The sequence below is a fragment of the Kryptolebias marmoratus genome, linkage group LG8, assembly GCF_001649575.2.
Source record: "Kryptolebias marmoratus isolate JLee-2015 linkage group LG8, ASM164957v2, whole genome shotgun sequence".
NCBI lineage: Eukaryota > Metazoa > Chordata > Actinopteri > Cyprinodontiformes > Rivulidae > Kryptolebias > Kryptolebias marmoratus.
Window position 1 is genome coordinate 25,009,878 of NC_051437.1, and position 26,462 is coordinate 25,036,339.

The following is a 26,462-nucleotide window of genomic DNA, read 5'->3' on the forward strand; positions in this document are numbered from 1 at the left end:
TAAGTCACTGAACTAAGAAATGTGACAACTACTAAATGTAAAAAAGGTTTAAGAAGCAGATCTTTGTCATTAGCTGTGATTTTTAACACTTACCTGTTAACTACAGCTTTGTCTCACTTCATTTTGAGGCCAGTATTTGTATACAAAAGGTGGCCTAATAATAAAAAATTCATGTGGGCCTTTGTGCAGAATAACAACTGTTTCTCATAAATAATTACACGATAAGTAGTTTTCACACAAATTTACTATGTTCACTGCAGGAAACTAATAAATGGTGAAAAACAATGTGCAGAAAGGACATTTGAACAGGTCTGAACTGATTTTGTTCAAGAAAATGAAGAGAAAGATGCAGCTATGATCAGTTATTTGATTCCTCACTTCTTGTAATTATCACCCATATATCTGTGCCATCTAACAAAATATTTACCTATATGCGCACTTAACATAGTCACGTTTTATGGATTTTTTTGACACACATGAGAGGTAAAAAAGGGGGAAATAATAATGAATGTATGTAAATAAATACACTGAAACTGCATCACAGACGCAGAACGTTTCTAAAAAAAAAGGTCCCAGAAATAAGCGGCCTGTCTCGACCCGGGAGAGGAGCATCTGGAGAAAACCCAGACATCAGGAGAACGTGGGGACACCCTGCAGAAACGATGGAAGATGTGGAACCAAACTCTTTCTGTAAAGATACTCTGTAACCATTATAACTTATGGCATCAAAAGTATAACCAGGAATACGACCAGAACTGTCAGAAAATATGTTCTAATTTAATCTTTCGAATCAGAGAAAATGGTCAAAATACTTAAAACACAAACACTTAAAGACCGAGCTGTCAGTCTGAAATAAAACACAGCTGCTTTTGTCAAAATTGAATAAAACAATAATCAAAACAAATTAAATGCAAAATACTCAAATGAAGAGATGGAGTGGTTTCCAGTTAGCAAAGCCGAACAAGCAAACACGATCCTTCTGCAGGTGTAATTACCGGTTTATTGTGTTTTGCTTAAACACTTCATGTATTTAAACTGCGGACGTATCGTGGAACTAAAAAGCCTTAAAGTCAGAGAAAAGCCTTCAGTGCAACTCTGGAGAGGACACATCAGAGCTTCACAATCCATAATAAAATGATAAAAAAAACACTATAACCAAACAAGGAGACAGACCACCCACACAGTTCCTATGATGCAGAATTAGCATATCTTGGCTGTGATTGTGCATGGTTCTGCATTAACAGCTCAACGCCTCGACTCGCTCCGGCTGGGAGCCACGCTGGAGTGGCTGCCACAGGGATTAACAGCAGCGAGGGATGTGGCATCACAAGGACCATGATACCTGCAGAGCCCTGCTTGCTAATGACTGTTGCAGAGGTTTGTTTGGTTGTTTTTCTTTCTTTTGAAGTTGTTTTTTTTGCTCCTCTTCACCACATCCCAGAATAAAAAGGACTTGTGTCTGAGAGGAGAGCTCCAGCTCAGCAAAGGACTTGCAAAAGCTGATCAAATCCACCCAGGAGAGGTATGTTTGTGAGAATTTCCTTTCATCCTCGGCGGGCCATCTCACCGGCACAGCTTGTGTGCGTAAAGTAAAGGCTCGTTTCTCTTCGTGCCCTCCTCCAGAGCCTGTCATCACTGTGGCATGCTGCTTAAAAAGCCCTCTCCCTTCGAACGGCTCATTCTGGCTCTGAGCTGTACGTAAGGCAGACACATGAGAAAACACTTTGGGTGATCTGAACCATCATCGGTGGCACCGGAAAGTGAGCCCACTCCGCTGCCAATATGGAGATATTTATCCATGGAGAAAGATGGAGTCGGCTGGATGTGAGGCTCATCGGTGGCTTTTTGTTTTTATCTGAAAACATCTCCTAAGTGGAAGCTTTTGCAGGATAGAAGAACCGGTTTGTAGGACTGTGTGAAACTGATTCATAGATGACCGCCGGCCGCCAACATGTCTGACTCTCACTTGTCTGGCTCCGTGGGCAGCTCCAACAGCAGCTCCCCCGCCACCAGTGACTGGAACATCACCGGCAGCGGCCCGTGGTTGTTGGCCTTCATGCTGACCGTCATCATCCTGGTGACGATCTGCGGCAACGTGCTGCTCATCGCCCTGGTGTTCGCCCATCGCTCTTTGCGTTGCACCTCCAACTGCTTCCTGGTCTCGTTGTTCTTCTCGGACCTGATGGTGGCGTTGGTGGTCATGCCCCCGGCCATGCTCAACGTGCTGTGCGGCGCCTGGGTGCTGTGGCCCGCTTTCTGTCCGGTCTGGCTGTGCTTCGATGTCATGTGCTGCAGCGCATCCATCCTCAACCTGTGTGTGATCAGCCTGGACCGTTACCTCTTCATCATCTCCCCGCTGCGCTACAAGCAGAGGATGACCCCGCCTCGCGCTCTGCTTCTGGTGGGAGCTGCTTGGGGTTTGGCTGCGCTGGCTTCCTTCCTGCCCATTGAGATGAAATGGCACATTTTAGGCCACGGGAAGGAATACTTACAGATTCCCGAAGCCAGCATTAGTAGCAACAGCTCCGTCTCTGAAAAACTCTACCCAGAGTCCTACTTTCAGCTGTCCCCATCAGGAGGTGTGTCGTTTCAGTGCCGCCTGCAGGTCACCCTGCCCTTCGCTCTGGTGGCGTCTGTGCTTACCTTCTTTTTGCCATCCAGCGCCATTTGCTTCACCTACTGTCGGATCCTTCTGGCTGCGCGGAGACAGGCAAAGAGGGTTGCAGCACTGAGCCACCCTCCTCACCCACATCCCTCCATTGGAGAGCCTTCCCGCCCTCCTTCACCTGGGGTCGCAGGAAGGCAAGCTCAACAGGACGGATTCGACTGCAGCAACCAAGGACCTACCATGTCACAGAATGTACCGGTAAGAAAGATCAACCAGCGACAGCGAGGTTGTGTCTGGCACCGAGCGAAGCTTTTAATCATTTTCTCCTAATGCCTGTTGAAATTCAACAGAGATGCAGAAAAGGCACCTTGACCTTTAAATAGCAGAAGAGTGAGTTAAGCCCACGAGGACAAAAAGCTTTCCATCTGAAGCATGCCTTTTCTTTGACATTTTTAAGAAATGACTTAATAATTTTCCACACATACTGTGCATAAATTTCATGCCTTTTTCTAAAGATGAATCTTAAAACAAATGAAGCACTGCCAAAAAGTTGCTTTCCTCCGAACTATGCAGGCACAGAAATTCAACCTTGAAAATATCTATCCATTCTAAAAATATTGTTTTTATTATTATTTTCTCAGTAAGACCTTTAGAAATAAACTCTACACCCCCACCAACAAAAGCTACTAATAAGAAACTCTGCTTACATCAAAAAAACCTTGGGTTGCTGTGAAAGGCTGCTACTTAAATGCAGCAGAGGTCACTAATAAATAAACCTCTAAATAGCGGTTTTTGGAGTGGTTTTCTGCAAGGATGAGTAGCAATAAAATTTCATACCTCTCTTTATGAGTTTAAAAAATGAATACCATCAGCCTAAAACAATTCAATGCATGTTTAGTTTAGCTAATTAGCAGAAAATATAGCTGGAGTGTGTGTAAAAAGTATTATCTCCCTCTCAGTGAGATCACTGTCACTCCGTTTATGTTACTATTTGGTGATAAATCCACACATCTGAACATCTGTTATATCGCTTCAAATCATCTTGAAAATTTTGATGTACTGTAGCTAATTTAATATTTCAATTTGAACTTTACCACTCTTTGTAGGGATCTGGAGTTTTAGCCCCGCCTTGGGGCGGCTCCTCCAGCTTTTCCCTTCACAGGTGATCCAGATCCAGTTAATGAAGACTGCCAGTACTTAAGCCTCCAGCTGAGACCAGACCGTCGCTGGAGCATCGAACCTACTGGGTTAGATTCTCAGCCACAGTCTCTAACCTAAATTGGTCTATTGTTGACTACGATCTTTGTGTACTTTGACGTCAGGTTCTTCGCCACGCTACAGGACTACGAACACCGCAGATACCTACCTTGGACTACGGGATACTCACCTGGACAGGATTACTGGCTTGTCGACCTCTGGATCACCTCATACCTCCGTCATCTCCTCCACGCCGCTGGACACCTTCTGGATCTGTAAGGACAAAGAAACTATCATTAAGCCACCTTGCAGCGCTCGGCTGATGCTAGGATTTGTAACCGAGACTCACCCTGTTCCTTTTGCTTCGCAGATCATTCCACAGAACATTGCACTGTATATATTTTGGGCACCTGTAAATAAACTACACTTACCCTCAGCTGTTGTCTCTGCGTCTGGTTTTGGTCTTGCTCATGGACTAGTTACCTTGCGTTCTTGTCACTCTTAAGCAGTTACACTAATCTAGTTCATTAAAATATTTTATGTTGTAGAGTTTTCATACACACATCCCTAAAAAAATATAATAATAAAATTGAAAAGTGCTTCAAACGTTTTTTTTTTTCACTTTAAAATAAAAAACTATAACGAAAATATGATTTGTACTTAAATATAACATTTTAGCAGTTAATACATTTAGGAAATTAGCTTGTTTCCTATTTGTAGAGGATATATTGAATGTGATTCATAAGCGGTTAGCATAGCTTAGCTTAGCTTAGCTTAGCATAGTTCAAAGACCCAAAGCAGGTATAGCTGCTCCCAACTTTTCTCACTGGTTGATGAAGATGCAACGCTCCGACTGATGGTTCCAAACGTTTATTAAAGGAATTTTCTGTCACATAAACGCCCAAGACCACCGTGAACACTGCAATAAAATACACAGTGGCAAATATACATCAGTTAAACCGTCATGTTCTCTTATATAAATTGTTCAAATGAAACTTATTACACATATACAAACACAAGAATATTCCATTCAATTGTCCATACCGTATGCCCCTCCAACCAGAAGGTTAGGAGTTGCTAGAAGTCCATTTCTTCCAAATTTCAGTTCTTTGTCTTTCCTATTACCGCTTGCAAAAACCAACTGAGCATGAAACGAAACTTACAGCCCTTTATCGAAAGCATCACGTGACCAAGTGATGACGTAATTGCTGAAGTGGTCAGATAACGTTATTAACCAAACCAAACAGTATTTCCCAAAATATACATAAAAAATGCTTGACTGCGTTCGCTACACTGCCACCAAAATTACAAAAGGTTTACTTTCACCATATTCAAAGAAATAAAACATGTAATTTTCAATAACTTCAATTTTAACCTTTACCCAAAATTTCCATCAATAGATCTTACAATAGGTGACTGATTTTCATGTTAATGCTGAGCTATTTTGAATAATATTCAACTAACACAACTAATTTCTGCACTGGACGCTCAAGAAATGAAGGTTGTGTTAAGCGCTCACCCTTCGGTCCTAACTTATTTTGGCCTACTTGTATTTTCACCTTTCGCACGAGACCATCATCATCTTCCTGTGCCTCAACTACTCTAGCTAGTGGCCACTCATTTCTGGGAGTGTTTTCATCCTTAACGATAACTACATCTCCAATTTGCACGTTTCGTCTGGTTGCATGCCACTGCTGACGAAGGTTGATGTTGGTTAAGTATTCTCGGCGCCACCTATTCCAGAACTGTTCTGAGAGATACTGTACTTTGCGCCATCTTTTTCTTGCATACAGATCTTCTTGAACGAACTTTCCTGGAGGTGGAAGGGGTATTGTAGACTTCATAGTAAGCAAGTGATTGGGTGTCAAGGGTTCAGCACCTTTGGGATCAGTTAGGGTGTCTGTTGTCAGCGGGCGACTGTTGACTATGGACATGGCCTCATAGAAGAACGTTCTTAATGAGGAGTCGTCCAGTCTTCCATTAGCCTGAGCTAGGACAGAGCTCATCACACTCCTTGTCGTCCGAATCTGACGCTCCCATATGCCTCCCATATGACTGGCTTCGGGAACATTCATAAGGAAGTCACATTCCTTTCTTGCGAGATAGGTCGCAATCCTTTCCTTGTCAAGTTCCATCAAGCACTTTCCCAACTCACTCTTTGCTCCTACGAAATTTGTACCTTGGTCAGATCTAATCTGTCTGACTGTTCCTCTTATTGCAATGAAACATCTTAATGCATTTAGAAATGCATCAGTTGTCAGGTCCTCGAGCATCTCGATATGAATGGCTCTAGAGCTTAGGCATGTTAACAACAGCCCATATCTCTTGTACTCTTTTCTACCTTGCTTCGTGTAAAAAGGACCAAAACAGTCGATGCCTGTATATGAGAAAGGAGGAGATGGCTCTATTCGATCAACAGGCAAGTCAGCCATACGCTGTTCTTCAGTTCGACCCCGTACCCTCCTACAGGTCACGCAACTCCTGATGTGCTTGGCCACAACTTTACTAGCACCCATAATCCAGTAGCCATTGGCTCTGAGATCGTTCAGTGTTTGCCCTCGGCCTTGATGCTGTGTTCTTTTATGGCAATGATCAAGTATCAGATGCGTTACGATGCCTTCTTTCGGGAGTATTACGGGATGTTTGAACTCTAGCGACGCTGATGACCTTCTTAACCTGCCACCAACTCTGAGCACTCTGTCCTCAAGAAACGGATCGAGTTCATACATTTTGTGAGTTCTCCTGAGTTTTTGTGATTGGCTGAGCAGCTTCAGCTCTTCTCCAAATGCTTCCTTTTGTGCCGCCTTGATCAGCACAAGAGCTGCTTTCTTTCGCTCCTCTACTGTAACAGGCCCAGATATGTCCCTATGAGCCAGCCTCTGAATGCGAGCAATGACGTTAAGGCAAGTGACCCAGTCTGAAAACCTTGCCAGCCTTATCAGAAGGTCATTTTCCTGCACAACATCCATTTTCAGGACTTTGACCTCTGGGTCACCTATGAGAAGCTCTGGGGTTGTTGGATTAGTCACAATTTCCTGTTCCCATAAGAACTTAGGTCCCTTTAGCCAATCTGATGCCATTAGATCTGCCACCTTGAGTCCTCTAGATGCATAATCTGCCGGGTTTTGACTTGTTTCAACGTAAAACCATCGATTGGGGTCAGTAGAGTCTATGATCTTCTGGATCCGGTTCGCAACAAAGACATGAAAACGCCGGGCCTCATTCTTGATATACCCCAGTACCACTTGTGAATCCGTCCAAAAGTACTCAGCATCGATTTTCAAGTCAAGCTCTTCTCTGAGAACTTTACTTATGGCTGCAGAGATTGTGGCAGCGGTGAGTTCTAGACGTGGTATACTGACAATCTTCATGGGTGCTACCCTAGCCTTAGCCATAACTAAAGTGCAATGCACTTGTTCTTCAGCCACGATCCTGATATACGAGCACTGCCCATAGCCATCATTACTGGCATCAGAAAAGTGATGCAGCTCTATCTTCTGGATCGTGCCAAGATTGTTGGGAACAAAGCACCTTGCTATTTGAATGGTTTGAAGATTGTTCAGATCATTGAGCCATGTCTCCCACTTCGGCCTTAACTCTGGTGGGACAAGCTCATCCCAACCTACACCTCGCTTGCACATTTCTTGCAAGATTCTTTTCCCAGTCAAGATGTAGGGGGCCAGAAATCCTAGCGGATCATATATGCTGGCGACTGTGGATAAGATGCCTCGTCGAGTGGCTGTTCTTTCTTGTTGGACCACATTGAATGAGAAGACATCCATTTCGATGTTCCACTTAACTCCTAGCACTCTCTGAGCTGGTAGCTCTGTGTAGTTTAAGTCCACGTCCTTGACTTGTGGAGCACGCTCACTCTCTGGAATGCTCTCCAAGACCACTTCGTTATTGCAAATAAACTTGTGCAGACGCAGCTGTCCCTTCTGACAGACTTCTCTTGCTTCATGAACAAGTTGCTTGGCCTTTTCCACGGTATCCAAACTGACAAGACCATCATCCACATAAAAGTTTCTACGGATGAAGTTTGCTGCCATGGGGTACTCATGCTCATATTTGGTGGCGAGGTATTTCATGCCGTAATTCGCACAACCTGGCGATGATGCCGCTCCAAATATGTGCACCCTCATGCGGTATTCCTTGGGCTCACTCGCTGTGTTCCCATTCTCCCACCACAGGAACCTCATGAAATCCCGATCTTCTTGAGTGACATGAAAGCGGTGGAACATTTTCTCCACGTCGCAGTTGATCGCAATTGGATACTGTCGGAACCGACACAGCACTCCAGTCAAGGCGTTGGTTAAATCCGGTCCCGTGAGAAGGTGGTCATTCAACGAAGTGCCTTCATATTTGGCAGAGCAGTCGAAGACAACTCTGATCTTTTCTGGCTTTCGCGGGTGGTACACTCCATGGTGTGGTATGTACCAGGTGTTCCCATCTTTTGATGTTGCATGGACTTCCTCTGCATCACCATCTTTGAAAACATTGACCATGAACTGACCATAGTCCTCCTTGTATTTGGGATTTTTGTCCATTTTTCCTTTCAGATGTTTCAGCCTAACTGTGGCTAAATGCTTGTTGCTAGGAAGCTGGGGGCGCTCTCTGAAAGGCAGAGGCATCTCCAGATATCCATTGTCATTATGATGGATTCCCTCTTTCAGAATTTGTAGGAACTGAATATCTTCTTGGGAGATCGTTCCATCTGTAGGATTTGTATCCTGAAAATCTCTCTCAAGAGCCTTAATCGCACATGCAGGTGTAATAGGTGGAATTTCCTTTACAGAGATGCGATAGCAGAATCCTGCATTTATTCCTCCACCAGTATTAGGTGTTTTGGCACCAACCACGCTCCACCCGAGGTCTGTTTTCACTGCATATGGCTCATGCTCCGCTCCTGATACGACTTCTTTCGGTTTTAGAGCTCTGACGCAATCGTAGCCTATTAGCAGTCCAGCAGGACAGTCTAGCAGGTCTGGCATCTCATCAGCTATGTTAAGCAAGTGTGTCCATCCTTTGGCTGTTTTCCGAGTTGGAATGCTGGTCTTCTCCAACGGAATATCGTCTCGAGTGTAAGCTGGTGGTAGTTCAATGCATTCTTCGGAACTGTATCCTCTGACCTTTAACCCACAGGCTCTGTGACAATTCACTATTGACCTGTCAGTCATTGTTGACAACTTGAGCTTAATTGGCTCAGTGTGTGCTTCTAGTTTTTCACACATGTCTTCAGTGACAAATGTATTGCTACTTTGTGTATCTAACAGAGCATACACTAAGATCTCTGGGCTACTTTTGACAGTACTAGACAGCCACACTGGGACTATCATTGAAGTGCGGTCAGCATTCGCCATGTTCATACTACACGAAGCAGTAGCGTTACTGTCTCTCTGTTGGTTGGCTTCAGACTTCTCCACTTGAGCCGGTTCGTCATGAAGCGGAGTTGGATGGCCTTTTCTACAAACATTGCATGTAGCCCTTTTCCGACAATCTTTTGCAACATGGCCAACTCTCAAGCAGGCGAAGCACATTTTGTTGGTTTTCACAAACGCTTTCTTCTCTTCAAGAGTCAGAGCAGCAAACTTTTCACATTTGTAAATGAAGTGGTTTTCTTGACAGCATATGCATTTTATTTGCTTCTTTGTTCGAGCAGCAGATGAATTATCTGTTGAGCTTGCTGATTCACCTGAATCCTTAGCTGGAGGATCTTTCCCTTGAGCAACCTTTGTTGTTGTCACGAGGGTTCTGACTTTGATGCGTTTTACTTCTGTGCCTGGTTTCTCGTCTGTCTTCTTCAAAGCATGAAGCGAGGAAACCGGGTTGCAGGCAATGCGTGCCTCCTCGGCTAAGAGGTTTGAGAATGCTTCAAAACTTGGGTATGGCTTGCAGTCATCCAATTCCTTGGTGACGATTCGATTCCATCGAGTTGTTGCCCAGTCAGGAAGTTTCTGAAGTAGCTTTTGATTCTCCTCACAATCGTCTAGAACTTTAAGACCTGATATATGAGGCATTGCATTTTTGCATGAAACAAGAAAATCACTGAACTCTCTTAGTTTTAGTGGCTCTTTTGGTCCTATCTTGGGCCAGCTACTAAGTTTACTCCTAAAGGCTCTTTGCACTATGAATGGGTGCCCATAGCGCTTGTTCAGTGCATCCCAGGCTTGCGTATATGCTTCATCATCACTTCGATAAAAAGTTCCTTCCAGCACAGACAGCGCATCTCCACTTATATATTTTCTGAGATAAAACAGTCTATGTGCTGGGCTTGTACAGGTAGTCTCTATCAAGGCTTTAAAGCTGGTGCGCCATTCAGTGAATTTCAGAGGATCACCAGTAAAAACGGATGGCTCTGGTGCCGGAAGTCTTGTTATCATCAGAGATTCTTTGAAGGCTTGCACTAGTGTCGCATCATTCAGCCTTTGCTCTGATTGTTTTTCAGAACGAGGAGAGACTGGTGTTTCATGGACAATCTGAGCACATGGCGCTGGGTTATGTTGAGTTTGGAACTGCCCTGGAGACAGAGTTATACTTTTCCTTTCTCCTTGGGGCTGACTTGGAGGCAGAGTTATTTCTTGCTTTCCTCCTGTTTCTCCGTTCATTTTCATTTCCTCCTCCTCATACACATCATATTCAGCTTGCATAGCTTCCAGATCCCTTTGGTTTTCCAGCATTTTCAACTTCTCTTGCTGAGCAAACACTTCCTTTCTTTGTGCAGCTATTTCACTCTCTCTGTTTATTTCAGCACGTTTGGATGCTAAACGTGCAGCTACTTCTGTTTTTTTAATTGACATTTGACTTCCTGCTACGCTACCTGCGCCAGCTCTCGATACAGTAGACCCATATACTGATTTGGCATCGTCTCTCTGAAGTAATTTAACGAGTGATTTCTTCACTGCGGCAGCATCGAACTCTTTGCCTATTTCTGAGCAACGTATTTTCAACAGAGCAACTACTTCCTTAGTTACTGAGGTGCAGCTATCCATTCGCCGTCTTATGTCTTGGCTTGGTGTGGTCAATGCACGTAAGCTGTCATACTCCTGCTTTAGGTGTGACTCATATCTTTCTAAAGTAGCTGTCATACTTTCAAGACTCTCTTTGTCACATTCTTTTTTGAGTTGGCTCCTAATGTACTGAACCTCACCTTTGAAGCTGACATAAGTTAACATAAACTTTCTTTCCTTTTTTGCACTCTCTTCTTTTGCATAGTTAAGCCATTTTTCGGTTGGTCTACGCTCTCTTTCTGATCGCCTAAGTTGTTCAGATTCAGAAATTGGTTCCTGACTCTCTACGCTATGTGCTTGCAGACTGTTATCAATTTCAGCAATGCGTTCTGTCATTTGGTCTCTTAATGTTGCATCTGTTTCAGTTTCTAACTTGGTTTGTAAGTCTATTTTTTCTTCTTCAAGAGCCTGAATTACTCCCTCAAGTACAAGAGCACTCTCTTCACTTTGATCCATTTTCTGAATTATTAATAATCAAAATCTTAAGCAAAACCTTAGCTAAACTTGTGCTATAAGTAATCCTCAGTATTAATTTCAAATATCAGGCATACACATATAGAACCAAACAGGAAATCCAAAGTAGGAATATCTAGTTCCTTAATAACACAGGCCAGAAATATTCACACAAAATATGCACACAATGGCCTTTCACACTTAATTTCAAATATTTACAAGTGATAATGTTTCTTATCAACTAAACCTGAAAGCCAAAGGCTTGGTGATACTACTCACGACCACGGCGCGCTGTTGCTCTTGTGATTACTTGTGGAAACGGCACAGTCTCAATCCTTGTCCTGATTGCCAGCCGCCGCCATATTTTGCAAGTCACTGCAATCGCAACGGTCCGAGCAGATTGCAAGGTTGAAAGACGAGCGGTAGTTTTCTTCAAGCTGCAGGCGAGTTGTAGTCTTCAAGCTGCAACGGTCCTTTTCCCTCTCCCCCATCCATCTCAGCATGGCTGGCGAGAAGTTCACAGCTTGCTTTCACTGTGCGGTCTCCCTCGTTGTTCTCTGGCTTCGAGCCGAGCTGCATACGGTGCACGTGTTCACTATAGCTGCTCCCAACTTTTCTCACTGGTTGATGAAGATGCAACGCTCCGACTGATGGTTCCAAACGTTTATTAAAGGAATTTTCTGTCACATAAACGCCCAAGACCACCGTGAACACTGCAATAAAATACACAGTGGCAAATATACATCAGTTAAACCGTCATGTTCTCTTATATAAATTGTTCAAATGAAACTTATTACACATATACAAACACAAGAATATTCCATTCAATTGTCCATACCGTATGCCCCTCCAACCAGAAGGTTAGGAGTTGCTAGAAGTCCATTTCTTCCAAATTTCAGTTCTTTGTCTTTCCTATTACCGCTTGCAAAAACCAACTGAGCATGAAACGAAACTTACAGCCCTTTATCGAAAGCATCACGTGACCAAGTGATGACGTAATTGTTGAAGTGGTCAGATAACGTTATTAACCAAACCAAACAGTATTTCCCAAAATATACATAAAAAATGCTTGACTGCGTTCGCTACAGCAGGGAAAGAAATTGCAAAAACTTATTGCAAAAACCTAATTTACACCTACTAAAACCAGTAAAGATACATATTTAACTTTTAAGTATTTAATAGTCTCACAAGTTTCGATCCCTATTAGCTAAGCAAACTAGCTGACTGCTAGCACTAGCTTATATTTAGCCTACTGAGCTTCTCAACTATTGCAAAAACATTTTTACAAAGTTTACTAAGAAGCAATATTTTTGGTTATTAGAAAGCTGTAAATGTTTAACAAGTCAAAGTACATTGCAGTAATTGCCTTTTCCAAAAAACCATGAAGGGGTACAGAAATAAATACCATTTCAGTGGTCTTGGACTAACTTTTTCTGTCGTCTTTGTAGCCGTCTGTGAACAGTGAGCGGCGTCTTGCTCACAGACATGGTCGGAGGGCACTGAAGGCCAGTCTCACGCTGGGAGTTCTTCTGGGACTTTTCTTCTGTGCTTGGTTGCCCTTTTTCATCACCAACATGGCTCAGGTCAGTGGATGTGACTGGCACACTTGTGTAAAAAAAAAAAGTAAAAGCAAATCTCTATTTTTGCTTGACTCATTAATAAAATTTCACCCACATGCACATGCAACTGTTACTGCATGTCTTCAATATAAAAACTGCCTTTGCAACAGGGTTTCCCCTTTATTTTAACATCATGTCTTGTGGAATGGCTCCCATATAGTTCAGTGATTTTCCTCGTAATTGTATTCCTGTGGCAGACACGGAAAAGCTTGGAAAACCAAAAGTATTTAAATAATAAAGATTGAGAGAAAACACTTGGATACCGATCTATTTTCGTATTGGCCAGCTTTGGCGTCACAGCCTTGCCAAGCCAACAGGGAAATAGATTGGCATTTCAGCTTTCATATGTCTGACTCATCCCAAAGCCGAGCAAACAACCTACAAAACTACCGTTTACAATTGGCACATTATTGCCAGTGTTAATTTTGATTTGATTGGTCTGAATATACATACTCATTACTCAGCCAAGACACAGGGAAGTGCCATGAAAAGCCTCCGCCAGACTAAATGAATGTCAAAAAACAGCTTAATCTAAATTGGTAATGACACTCGTCCCGTTTTACAAGCTTTGGATGATCCAGTCATTTTGATTTCCCATCTGTGCCCTCTTGCTTTTCTTCTGCATAACATCGAGCGCAGAGGCTTGGCTGTCTATGTGCTCCTTTCTTTTCACACTCAATGTGGTGTGCGAAACAACCCCCCCCTTTTCTGTCCCATTCCCACCGCCTCCCTGTCTCATCTTCATAGTATTGGAAGCTGTACTCTAACAGCTGTCTCCTTCTTCACTGCCGCTCTTTAAACCTTAAAGGATACGTTCGAGATCCGTGCTCCTAACAATCAAATGCAAGACCTTGATGGCAAATTACATCTAACAGTGAACAGATTTATTTAATAAGAGAGTAGGAAAGTGCTGGCTACACGTTTGAAAAAGAAAAAGTTTAGACGGGGTTATCATCGAAGGGGAACAATTGTGTAATGAAACAAAATATTAAAGGAGTCCAGGAAAATCTCTGTAAGGAACAAGGCCAACAATAAAACTGGCTCTTAAGGCCTTTAGTTGGAGGCCTCAAACAGGTAAACTGTGCATAGACTGTAAATATTATAGAAGTGTTCCCAGCTTCTCCCGTTGCTGGGAATTAAGGAGGTGCCATGATGTATTTTGGAACCAGATCATTGGTGATGTGGGGCTTTAAGCTCCGCCTACTTCCCCACACACAATCATGAGCTTTACTTCATTTATGAAAGAACTAATTACAGCTAAACAAATTGGAAAGATGAATATTTGATCAGACAACAGCAAGGTAAGAAATACATGAATCAACACCTGAAAAAAAAAACACTTATCACTTACGTAGAGTGGGCGGGACTTAAAACTGTCAGGAAGGCTGGTCCCGTTCCAGCTTCAACTTCTAGGTTCTGGTCAGAGTTCTACAGCCTGAAGCTTCAACTATCAAACTGCAAACTGTTGCTTTCAAAATGACTGTAAATGCTCTTTTTACGCCCTAAACTGAGGCTTAAAACACATAAGGCAATGTAATAAAAAAATAATTGTTTATTTATTATAAAAAAAGCTCAATAATCAATTCATTATTTAAACTAATATTTGGAATTAGGATTATTGAAGTATTAGTCTTAGTGTTTGTTTGTTTGTTTTTCCAGCTCTAAAAGATTTGCAGCCAGCATTTTCATTGGTAACATAAACAAAAAATAAAAATATTAGAGCAGATGAGGATTATTCTTAATAAAGTTGTGAAACACAGCATTGACCTTGGGTTACTTCACAATACTTAGTCTCTTTTCCTCAGCAAATTATAAAATAATGATCAGTTTTATTCTAATATGAAGTATTTTTTCATTAGTAATAAAGCTGCCAAAATGTTTGTAAAGAACCATATTAAGTTTCACCTGTAATAAAGCTTTAGTCTCTTGTTAGCTGTGATGATTTTCTCTGTTCCCATCCAGGCGGTGTGCGAGTGCGTCCCCCTGGAGCTCTTCGATGCCATCACCTGGCTGGGTTACTGCAACAGCACCATGAACCCCATCATCTACCCTCTGTTCATGCGGGACTTCAAGCGAGCTCTGGCGAAGCTCCTGCCCTGCTGCTCCTCGCGGTCCCCCAGAAGACCCTCGCCGGCGCTCTCTATCTCCCTGCGAAACTCAGGAGAGCCCAACATTGCCAGCAACCCACCCTCACCTCTGGCCTCCGACCCCACGCACCCCCCTGCCACCGCCACGGATGCCGTCAACCTGCTGGACGCTGAGCATGCTGGGATCGAGCTGCCTCTGCTTCTTCCTAATCAGGTCGACACTCTGGACTGAATAATTATGGAAGTAAAACCAACTTTTAAGTTAAATCAGGGTTTAATAAGGTGGGACGATGAACCACTGGCAGGTACTGTTACTCAGTATGAAATATAAGTTTGTTCTCAAGAAAATAGACAACCTCAAGTCTCAAAAAATTGGGACGTTGTGTAAAATATAAATTAAGACAGAATGTAATGATTTGCAAATCTCATAAACCCATATTTTATTCACAGTGGAACATAGTAAGCATATCAAATGTTTAAACAAAAAAACACTTTTTTCCAAATAGAGGGACAGATTTACCAGACTGTGTCTAAAACTAGTAGAACAATTTCAGAATAATGGTCCTCAATGGGAAATTGGGAAGACTTTGAACATCCCATCATCTACAGTTCATAATATCAACAGAATCCAAGAAATCTGGAGAAATATCTGAGGTCAAAGGTCAAGGCTGAAAGTCAATAATGGATGTTGGTGATCTTCTGCATTAAAACCAGGCAAAGAGGAGAACCTTTCTGAGGTCAGATGGGTCCAAACCACAGAGGAGAAGGACCATCCAGCCTGTTATCAGGGCACAGCCTCTCTGATGGTATGGGGGTGCATAGCTGTTTACACATCTGAAAAGACCCTCTCAATGCAGAAAAGTGTTGTAGAACATAATGCCCATTCAGATTTGCAAATCACTGCATTCTGGTTTTATTTACATTTTACACAGCCTCACAACTTTTTCAGAGATGGGGTGACAAACAGAATCATTTCAAATGGATGTAAAAAATAAACACGGTTTCCAGTAAATCGGTGCTACTATTCTGTATCAGTTCAGCCGAACTGTTTCACATTTCTTTGTGTAGAAATAGAACAGAGAAAAAAAACAGGGCACAAAAACAACACATTTGCTGAAGTGCCCCCAGCCATATGGAAATCAAATTGTTGTGATCGTATCCATAGCAACCAAGCTAACAGATAAAAATGAGCAGGATGGAGGAAAAGGATCGAGTTTCCACCGTGTTTGTAATTTCCAGTGATAACCTGCAAGCCTCGGTCTCTCAGCAGGGTTAGAAAACTACAACACTATTTACAAAATTCTTCATTATTAATAAATTATCGAATCAGTCCTTCTAAAATCACTGAAGTAGTGAAACAAAGTTATTTCATTTCACGAGCCTTTTCCTAAAAGCTGCCATACATGTGCACTAACTCTTGTCATTGTGTTGAGAATGAAATTAATTTTCTTCTTCAAGTGAACGCTGCTCTGCTGCAAAAAAAACAAAAAAACAAAAACAAACTCTAGAAGACGAGAGCTCCCGAAGAAGCTGCTGCTCTTCACGAGTTCGGCTGCGTTTGTTTTGAGTGCTCGTCGGTCCAGTTCGTATCGCTCCAGCTCCAAGAAACATGTTCAGCATCCAGGTCGTCCCCGCCGCCACGCCGGGTGTTAAACTCAGAGAACGTGTTCTTATCAGTGGCGTCCTGCTCGCCAGTAAGAGACACATCGTTGGGGACGGACTCTGCTTCGTCTAATGAGTCCAGCAGGTCTGATATATCAGGGATGTCCCAGCCATCCCCTGCGTCCCCCGTCTCTGGCACCGCCGTCCCATCGTCCTGTGCAGAAGCCTGGACCACGTCGGGCGGGCTCTCTGTCCCGTTCACGTGTTGCTCCTCGCTGGTTTGGATGGGACTGTCCACAGTTCCCTCTGTCATGTTTACAGCCTGAGGCAGAACGAAGGACGCTCCCGGGACTTCTTTGGTGGGGACGCCTACAGCCACCAGGATGGTGTCCATCTGACGCATGTAGTCCAAGTGACCTTTCACCTGGGAAACAGGAACAAACGCTGCCATCCGTGACTCTGAAGTGACTCATAAGTTAAGGTGTAAATACTGGATATGTTCTGGGAAAGTCTGAGGATCGATAAAAACATAAAGTCATGATTTGTTATAATTCAACAAAGGTTTTCTACTCCCCACATCATACTGGCTTCACACCAGCAGCTGTGTTTGTCTGAGCTGTCTTTTTACAAAACAATGCCTTCGTTAAAAAGTATTATTATTGCCAGTGTGTGTGTGTGTTTGCCTTTTAGCAGTAGTTGGAGTCTGTTTGTTAGCAAAATATCATGAACCACTGGGGGGGATTTTATTGAAACTCAGCTCGTTAACTTTTGGAGTCAGCCTGATTCAAGATGGACGCCACAGCTAATTATCCAGCACAAACATGAGTATAACTTAGTCAGTTGTGCAGACACTGAGCTAACGTTTGGTGTGGTAGTAGCTGAGAGTCGTCCTCAACACACAGATCTCACATTATCGCTACGAGACCACGCAGAACGTCATTACATGCAAACATGCATTACACTAAATTATTTGTAATTAAAGGCTTAGGATTCCTTGAAGGAATCTATATGATGTGATTAAAAATAAACAAACAAACAAAAAGCTGAGAGTTGACACGTTTTCCTGCGACCAATGAATCATAAATCTGAATCTATAAACGTAGCTACACATTAATACTGTGAAAGATTAACTGCTGCTAATTTCAGGTGGTCAATGAATGTTTTTATCCTTTAAGTTTCAAACTGCTTCCCTGTTCCTTCTAATTTCCTAACATGTTGCTCGTTCCTGGTGTGAAGCTGCAGGTATGATCTGTGTGGTGCTGCAGTAATAACTTTTTTTTTCGTGTTTGTTTGATTTTTAGTTGACAAAAAAGGTGAAAACGTTTCCTTTTCCCCTGGTTTGATAAACAACCACAACGAGGCCAGTTTGCTTTGGGTTTTATGTCGTAACATGAATTTGAGATAAGAAACCAGCATTCCAGCTTTTTTTTTATATTAATTTAAATTTATTTATTTATTTCCAAGCATTTCCATCTGTTACACAACTTAGAAGATGGCGATGTTTATAAAGTAAACAGCATTTTTTTTTTTAGGTGAGAAAACGTGTAGGAACAGGAAGACTTAAATAGATTAAAGTGATTAATGTTTATTATTTGGCTGCAGATTCTTGACCTTTTTAAAGCGTCGCTGCAGCCTCTTTCAGTTCGGGTCTCCTTCTGTTCTGTGATGAACTAACTGGTTGTTCTGGTGGTGTGTTTAGTCTAAACACAAACACCTGTCAGGTATGAGAATTAATTCTGCTCACCTGGGAAAAAAACAACAACGTGGTTTAACACAAATGTAAATGTCTTTAAGTCAACTCAAACAGTCTCAGATTACAGCAACAATAAAGGGATTTATCTCCCTGTTTTAATAGTTTTAGAAGAATTTTAGGTTTCAGTTAGAAATGTTGGTTTGAAGAGAGGCAGAAAACACAGCTGTAAACTGAAACAAACTAGCAGAAGTCTTATTTTCCTTAAAGTTTAAGTGGATTATAGCAACACGGCTGTCTCTTTAAAGTGAGTTTTCTGTGAGGGAGCTCATATAAAACTGCAGACAAAAAATAATTTACCTTAAAAACACATCTATTTCCCTCTTTAGTTAACAGAGACCAGAGGTGAACTGCAAATACGATTAAAGACCTAAAATTAGGAGGAGTGTGAATCGCCCTCTGCCTTTCTAACTAAAAAGATGTTATCCTCAGGAGGGATGAAGTTTTAGTGGCTATAACAGATTACCTGTGGCGGCCATCTTGAATTGGGCTGACTCTAAACGTTAACAAGTTTTAGACAAACAGCCAATGATTATATCCTGAGAGTTTTATTAAAATCTGTGCCCTTGTTCAGGAGATATTTTGCTAACAACAGACAAACATCACTGCCTCTCGCTTTCAGCCGATAATGAAACAAACGGCAAACCTCTTGAGTGTTTATAACCACGTATAATGGCTGATTTGAATGTTTTATTTCCCGATGAGGGGGTTTGAAACTCATTTTTTGACAAGCAAAATTGATTTGAGAACGTTATTGACGCAGAAAGTCATTAGACTCGTAGCACACACCAGATGAGGTCAGAAGCGATAACTGATGTGGCAAAATGTCTCAATAACAGCAATAAATCTTTTTTAGAACAGCAACTCGTGAGACATAATTCATCTGTTCAGTACATCTGGAGTTCTCGCTGCACAACATGCCCACCTAAAAGCTCTTCAAACTCATAAATATGTCAAACTTAAAGTCAGCATTTTGGGGTTTTCTTCTAAATGTTTTTCTTCACAGGGGTTTGAGTTTGACAAATATCTCTCAGTGGAATTCAGTCAAATCTGAAACGGTGTCTCCATAGCAGCGTCTTTTTAAAATGAAATAAATGAATGTAATAACATCGCTGTCTACATCTCCCCTGTAATAAACGAGCCCCGACTTCAATAACAGCATTTACTTGAAGTCAAAGCGGCTCCAACTGGGAAAAGAATTTTTACACTTTATACTTTGTTCAATCATACCTTCACAAGAGTTTCTGTAGGTTTACAGTTTGAAACAAACTAAAACAAATAAAGAAATCTGATGTTTTTTTTAAGTTTACAGAAGCAGCCACAAAGCTGCTTTAACAGAAGGACCAACAGCACCGGAGATGTCTGGATTGTCACACTGATTCTGCAAAAGCAGCATTCTGTCACCTCTTTTTGCTCAGTTTATGTGTAAATGAGAACTACAGCAGCTTGATTAGAGGGGTCATTCTGGGCTATTACAAACCAGTTTCTGTTTAAAGAGACTATGATGTACCCTACATGATGCAAGAGAACCTGCCATACAATCTGTAGGTGTTCTCACCGGGATGCTACTTTTGGAGACTAGTCGGTGAAATAAAATTATGAGAAAATACGCAAATCTTCCGTTGCAGTCTCACTAAACTCTAAGTGTTTTTAGAAAAACACATCTTATTTTGTGTCCACGGCTTGCAAAATTCTAGGCCGTGCACGTTGTTTTTGTTGCCCTCGGCTCAGTTTGTACCCACATCAGCAGCTAACCCCACGTTTCTGATTTAATCTGCTGGAGTAAACTGCAGACAGAAAGACAGGCAGATATGGAGCAGTGTTTCAATAATCGCTGCAGATCATCGCTGTGGTTTTAAGACTTGGACGTTAGCCTCGAATGTCTTCCGTCAGAGGAGAGAGACAGCCCTCGCGCTCCGGAGATGCCCGGTTTGAGACTTCTGTGACGACTCTCTGTGACTATTTCGAGGAAAAATGAGTTGCATAAATGTATTGTTCAAAACTCAAGTGACGAGACTGAAAGGAAAATATGAGGAAACTGAGAATGTTACGTCACAATCTGGACACATTCTTTGCTGTTTGCCAATTAGTCGCAGCCCCGGTGAGATGCTACCTGTAACTACATGGTATCTGTAAAACACGCAGGCAGGAATATTAAACTCCTTTGTGCAATATTTGACAACTGAGAAGCTTCCAGAACCAACAAAACAAACAACACAGGAGGAAAAATCCTAGCTGACATGCTAATGTGAATCAATGCAGCAGTGCTTTTCTGTTTTGTTCTTAATGTCATGTAACCTGAACTTTAGCTTTCTGAATTTAACTTATTAGCTTCATTTCCATTATTCCAGCTCATATGGAAGCTGACTCACCACAGAGGAAAGATCCACATTGATTATGCGCCGGTCCTGAATGTTGATTGGCTGCAGCCCGGCGACAGACAGCTGCGCAGCCGAGCTGCGATACAAATATCCCAGCAGCCAGTCGCCTCTGACAGACGGACAGCTCAGAGTCATTTACACATACAGTATAAAACTAAATCAACTAAAAAAATGTCCTTTAAGACAGACTTTCCCTTACCTGCAGTATCCATTTACGATCCTTCCAGCCACCACCCTCGCCATTTTCTTCCAGGACTTCTCAGAGCCGTCTACTGGAGCTCCCAGGAGGACCACGTCCTCCACTACTCCTTCACTCCCTAAGAGTTCAAGAGATGAATCCGTTTAAAAAGGCATTATTCATAATCCCTGATGCTTCACTAACAGCAGCAGACGTTCTGTACCTTTATCACTGGCCAGCTCCTGGAGGCAGTAGTAGATGACTCGAGCTCCAAGACTAAAGCCTATGAGGCTGACGGGTCGCTTCCCCTTCAAATACAAACAAAAAATAAATTTTATTGTCTCTCAAGTCAAATAGTGTAGTATAATAGTAAAATATGTTTCCAGTGTTTTACAGACACAGAAGACTAAAGAACAGAAACAGCTAGGCTAAAGTTTACATGTCACAGAGACGAAGAAGAAGAATATCCTGAATGGGCCTACAAAATAAAGAACTAACAGAATACGCACCTGCTGCCTGCTTCTCAAAACCTGCGCCAGGTGTTTCCCCACCTCAGCCGAGCGGTTCAGACAAACACACCAGGGGTTGTCAATGACGCTGGCCGCTGCCAGCAGAGAGGCGGGCCACGTCAGAGCCGTCACGATGCCTGAAACGGGGCGGACATCAGGACAACAGAAACACCTGAGCATCTGAAGCCATTTCCAGTGAGTGGCGATAAAACGCAGAGCCCCCCCCCCCACACCTGAGAGCACCGTGTACTTCAGGGCTTCCTGAGCCACCATGCTGACCAGCCCATCCAGCAGAGACGTCATGGCCGAGCCCAGATCCCTGAGGAAACGCGACTCCCACACCAGGCAGTACTGCTCCCCACACTCCCCCAGACTGCACCACGGAGCCTGGAACGAACCTGGAACATGGCGGCGGTGCTTTAGAGTGACCCTCCAACGTCTAGTGTTTTTGCAGCCATTGTTCATGACGCGCATCGAGCATGTAGCTTTTAGCGGTGTGGGAGAGAAACCGTTTGGTTTTCGTGTGAAAACAAAACATTTCTTTTTTGGTTTGCACAATCAAATGTGGCTGCGAGTCGAGTTTCAGAAAAATCCTGAGTATAATTTATATCAGCTTTCACTTTCCCTTGATTACTTCTTAAATATATTCTTTTTAAATTTAACATTAAACAACGTAGCATTCCTTGAAGGAATGCATATCGCCTGCCACCTTTACTGCCAGAGTTCAGACTAAAATCATTTTATTCTAAAAGATGACAGAGTTACAGCTTTTTACAGTCAAACCTTAGAAACATTATGCAACATCTCGCCCAATGTGTCTGCAAGTTTGACATCGGTTAGCAGTGTCAGCCATCTTGAATCGTGCTGACTCCAAATGTCAATCAGTTATAGATGTAGATTTAAGGATTACTTTCATTAAACTTCATGAGATATTCTGGTAACAGAGACATAAACATTCATAAACTGGGATTGTCGTAGATGTACTTACTGTATTTCCCACTGCAGAGCCAACCCGTCACTGCAATGGTCAGGTGAAGATGCTTCCCAGAGTTCAGCGGTAGGAACTTAAATTCTTCTATCGCTCCAACACACTTATTCATCTTATATCCTACAACGTAGAAAATGCAAAAGAAAGATTCTGAATGAGACGGATTGTGCAGAATGCGAGGTTGTTGTTTTTTTATCCCATTTTGGAGACATGAGAGAAATATCTTGTATTTATCAGGTTTGTGCATCAAAAACTCTTCCCACACATAATTATTCAGTGCTGTTACCAGTCAGCCCAGCTCCTGCTGCTCCAAACAGAGAGGCCATTATTGCGATGCCAGCAGCAGATCCCAGAGCAGCGGCACCTCCGGCCCCCAGCACAGCGCCGGCTCCAGCTGCCACCAAAGGTGCAGCCAGCCCACCTGTCACACCTGGCAAACAGACGGCAGGGATTACACAACCCCAGCTTGAAAGTCAGACTCTTCGGATAACCTTCTGCCACTTAGCAGTTGTTGTTTTTTAGCCGACGTTTATGCTTTGACGTGAAACAAAGAACAGGTATATTCACCGATCACGGTCCCTCCTCCCACTGTGGCCAATCCGATGAGGAGGTAACGCCGTAACTTTCGCCCTCTTTCTCTCTTCAGCCGCCTGGACGACTCCTCTCTAGTGGAGACAAAGGGACACAGATCTGTCGCAGGACTTTTCTAATCCCTTTAAGATAACATCCGAAAAACACTAAGCTCCTTGTTCACACTACAACACTATCCAAACGCCATCACTAACACAGGTATGACTCCACTGCACAGTTTAGATGAATTAAATGTAACCAAAAACACGGAGCTAGTGTGTTGAATTAATTATTTTATTTGCAGCCTAAATGATCTGCAGACTTTGTGCTGTTTTAGCCGTTCATATATCAAAACGTTCAGCTCATTCAGGGGATGGCTGCTCTGACTACTGTTTTTTATTTGTAACTTTTAAACTTTTTAAAATATTTAACTTTATTTACATTTTTTTTACCTATAGAAATACACAGAAAACTCTTCAGGTACATCAAAAATATTGTTCTGCTATTGTTGCTTTCTTCTTCTACTTTTAGCGTTTAGTTAGCCTTAAGATAGGTTTAGCTAGGCTATTGCTACTTTTAGCTATTCTTTTGTTACTTTAGCTTTTCTTTTACGACTTCAGCTTTTAGCCTACCTTTTGCTACTTTAGCTTTTAGCTTGCCATTTGCTATTTTAATCTAGCATTTTGCTATATTTAGCTTTAACCCATTGCTACATTCATCTTTTAGCTAGTGTTCTGCTTGTTTAGCTTTTAGCTCGTGTTCTGCTTCTTTTAGCTTTAACGATGCAGTTTCAGCTTCTTCAGTGAATATCAGCAGTCATTCAGCGCTGCGTTACTTTTGCAGAAAAAGCCGTTTCTTCAGTTTCGGCTGAGCGTTTGTGACTTCTGTTAATAAAATGTGAATGTGACTCGTCCACCGCAGCTTACTCGCTCTCCTCGCCTGCTTCCTTCAGCTGTTCTCCCAACGTCTCCTCAAACTCCTCCAGCTGCTGCGGAGCGACTCGGAGCAAACAGCCGACGTGACGGATGAGAACCCTCGCCCTGGCATCGTACTGACCTGAGCGCAGATCATCGTACAAACTTTCAAAAACAAGCCTCTTTTAAATTTGTACCAAGTTATTTCTTTTTTCCAAAGACTCACCGTCTTTGACAGAAAAGGACACCAGATCCTGCCACACAAACACAACACTGGTTAGAAAAGGCGTTTTTATAGAAATACATACCACAGAATCTCTACTACTGAAATGCAAGAAAGTTTATTGTAGATTTCTCATTTTAAAAGAAGAAATGGGATCAAAAAGAGAATATTGGATTTTGTTGAAGATCTGACTTTGGCTGAGTTCTGAACTGTTGACTTCATCTCGATACGTTGTTGCTTTATACGGTATTTTCTCCTTAAACTGTGCTAATCAACAGAAACACATCTGCTCGTGTCTTTGTTGTCTACGTTGCTACGAACACTCCCAGCTTCCCCACACAGAGAACTGCAGTTCAGACACCTGTAGGATCGGAGTGGCTCCTGCCGCCAGCAGCGGATCAGCCTGCAGGATGGAGAGAAAGGTGTCCGAGCCCTCGAAGCCCAAACCCGACAAGAACGCCCCCATGACCGGCATCACCGACTCATCCAGGCCCAGCCAGCGGACCAACCCCTGCAGGTACTCCTCTCTAAACACACTGAGACACAGACACAAAACACAAGTCGTCTTAATCACAGTGACTCAAACATCCAGAATGTCACGATGACACAACGGTCTGCCCACCTGCTTTCAGAACCAGCGAACAATTGGCCCAAGGAGACGCCGCACAGTGCAGCAAACGCAAACCGGCTCTGTTCAGTCAGCTGTCTGCTGGTGAGCTTCTCTGGGCCTTGACCACATGGAGCATTTTGTTCACCTCCTGTTCCTCCAGGGTCTTCATTAATTAAAAAAAAAGAGTTAGAAACATCATAAAGAACAATATATATATATATATATATATATATATATATATATATGTCGCTCTGGAGTGGGGGTCTGCAACCTGTGGCCCTGCGTACCTTTTACCAAAATTAACATGAACATATGAATAACATTTATACTCATAACCACTACAGGAGAGGCTAGTTTCAGCCATTTAACTGTGAATGAAATTTCTGTTTTTGATTAATCCAGCTTCCAGCCACACTGTGAAATTCCTCTCAAATCCACCAGAAGGAGCATATTTAACATATTTAAGTGAGATAACAAATTGCAGGTTTGCACACATATGGCACATATGACATAGAATAAATTACGAAATGCTGAATTAATGTGTTCTGCGAGAACATGCCGGGTCATTCTGATTACATGAATTAGACATACAGACAATAAAAACTTGTTAAAGTTTTTGGCTTTATTAGAAGAAATTCAGGAAGCTAAATATCCAACAAACTGGTCTGATTTTTATGTCTGGATTTTATTATTTCAGAGCGTAATATTTAATAATTAGCCAAACAATCTAGACAGGACCTGCATGGCCATGTATAGTTCAGTGTTTTAAAATGACCAAAACAGGCATAAATAATAAGTTTTTTGACCCTTTTTCTTTTTTCTCACATGTAAAAACAATGATAAATATCAGCTGTTCATTTCATAAAGTAACAAACTATTTAAATATATATAAATTATTTATATAACAATGAATTGTTCTGTTTTATTTCAATACATTTGATAGATGCAGATATGGCTCTTTTGGTTGTGAAGGTTACTTCAGGCCAGCAGGTTATTAGAAAGTATAAAAAAGTTGCTTTTTTAACTAAAATGTAGTTCAGTGGATAAGAATTAAAGCCAATTTTATGATAACACCCCCAGCTTTACATACAGCCTGGTCACATACGTAGCTAAATAACTTTAATTCTAAAAATCAAAGTTTCAACATTAAATTGTCAGATTTTTGAATGGAGTTATTTTTCATGTTCTTCCAGCCTCACAAAGAACTAGATTACAGTCTAACTTTGGTACTTATCATCTCTCTGATGAGCTGGCCTGAATTCAGCACACCGAGTCTACTAAAATATGACCTAAATATTTTGCTTTAAGACCATTTTTTAAGCTTCTGTCGCAAATAAAGCTACTGTTGTTTAAAACAAATGAATTTCAACAAGAGTGAACACCAACAGCTGCCTGATAGTAGCTGATTCAGTCGGTAAACAGGAAGCTAAAGTTTCTACAGTAACTTAAAGTGGTGTGGCTAGTTTCCTTTCTTATTTCAGAAGACTAATGAGGAGTGTAAAATACTAATTTGGCTTTACCTGGTGAGAAATCGGTGTCCGCACGGCTCTGTTTCTCCTCCATGATTGTTAACTGTCACAACTCTAATCTCAACTTTTGTTGCGTTCACGTGTCCATCCTGAGCTCCGACATTACAGCTTTTTAAACAATCGCTCTAATTCACCAGGTTATTGAACAAGTGCTTATTTTAAGTAGCAATTAGCTGATGTTTTGCCTCTTTAAGCTTCCAGCTTATATTATGCTTCTTTTAGCTTTAACAGCTTAGT

At 42.1% G+C, this 26,462-nt stretch overlaps 3 protein-coding genes across 5 annotated transcripts; 1 reads left to right on the forward strand and 2 right to left on the reverse strand.

Moving 5' to 3' along the window:
* The first annotated feature begins 1,350 nt into the window (after window positions 1–1,350).
* Window positions 1,351–15,983, forward strand: htr6 (5-hydroxytryptamine (serotonin) receptor 6). Its single transcript, XM_017411387.3, has 3 exons — window positions 1,351–2,866; window positions 12,714–12,848; window positions 14,847–15,983. The coding sequence occupies exons 1-3, from the start codon at window positions 1,952–1,954 to the stop codon at window positions 15,201–15,203; spliced, it is 1,407 nt and encodes a 468-aa protein (XP_017266876.1). The 5' UTR covers window positions 1,351–1,951; the 3' UTR covers window positions 15,204–15,983.
* Window positions 4,594–12,529, reverse strand: LOC108233135. Of its 2 annotated transcripts, none has more exons than XR_003038941.2 (2): window positions 4,850–12,529; window positions 4,594–4,724 (listed from the first exon to the last, which is right to left on the reverse strand). XR_003038941.2 is itself a non-coding variant. In XM_017411385.3 (2 exons), the coding sequence occupies exon 2, from the start codon at window positions 11,266–11,268 to the stop codon at window positions 5,245–5,247; it is 6,024 nt and encodes a 2,007-aa protein (XP_017266874.1). In that variant the 5' UTR covers window positions 11,269–11,978; window positions 12,104–12,529; the 3' UTR covers window positions 4,597–5,244. The 2 variants fall into 2 exon arrangements, 1 of the variants encoding a protein (XP_017266874.1); XM_017411385.3 differs by having other exon boundaries at window positions 4,597–11,978; window positions 12,104–12,529.
* tmco4 (transmembrane and coiled-coil domains 4) lies at window positions 15,242–26,462 on the reverse strand. Of its 2 annotated transcripts, none has more exons than XM_017411386.3 (14): window positions 26,217–26,461; window positions 24,709–24,859; window positions 24,448–24,622; window positions 24,090–24,117; window positions 23,876–24,005; window positions 22,947–23,044; window positions 22,666–22,809; window positions 22,380–22,499; window positions 21,625–21,789; window positions 21,392–21,528; window positions 21,106–21,190; window positions 20,904–21,021; window positions 20,696–20,813; window positions 15,242–16,997 (listed from the first exon to the last, which is right to left on the reverse strand). In XM_017411386.3, the coding sequence occupies exons 1-14, from the start codon at window positions 26,257–26,259 to the stop codon at window positions 16,512–16,514; spliced, it is 1,998 nt and encodes a 665-aa protein (XP_017266875.1). In that variant the 5' UTR covers window positions 26,260–26,461; the 3' UTR covers window positions 15,242–16,511. The 2 variants fall into 2 exon arrangements, with proteins under 2 accessions (XP_017266875.1, XP_037832988.1); XM_037977060.1 differs by having other exon boundaries at window positions 16,864–17,084; window positions 26,217–26,462.

Bases quoted from the DNA above. Each gene is read 5' to 3' on its own strand.
- htr6 (XM_017411387.3), top strand. From the start codon at position 1,952: ATGTCTGACTCTCACTTGTCTGGCTCCGTGGGCAGCTCCAACAGCAGC. The intron at 2,867-12,713 runs GTAAGAAAGATC...TCGTCTTTGTAG, and splicing joins CCATGTCACAGAATGTACCG to CCGTCTGTGAACAGTGAGCG. The intron at 12,849-14,846 runs GTCAGTGGATGT...GTTCCCATCCAG, and splicing joins TCATCACCAACATGGCTCAG to GCGGTGTGCGAGTGCGTCCC.
- LOC108233135 (XM_017411385.3), bottom strand. From the start codon at position 11,268: ATGGATCAAAGTGAAGAGAGTGCTCTTGTACTTGAGGGAGTAATTCAG.
- tmco4 (XM_017411386.3), bottom strand. From the start codon at position 26,259: ATGGAGGAGAAACAGAGCCGTGCGGACACCGATTTCTCACCAG. The intron at 24,860-26,216 runs GTAAAGCCAAAT...TAATTAATGAAG, and splicing joins GGACACCGATTTCTCACCAG to ACCCTGGAGGAACAGGAGGT. The intron at 22,810-22,946 runs GTGAATATACCT...TCTGTTTGCCAG, and splicing joins GGGAGGAGGGACCGTGATCG to GTGTGACAGGTGGGCTGGCT.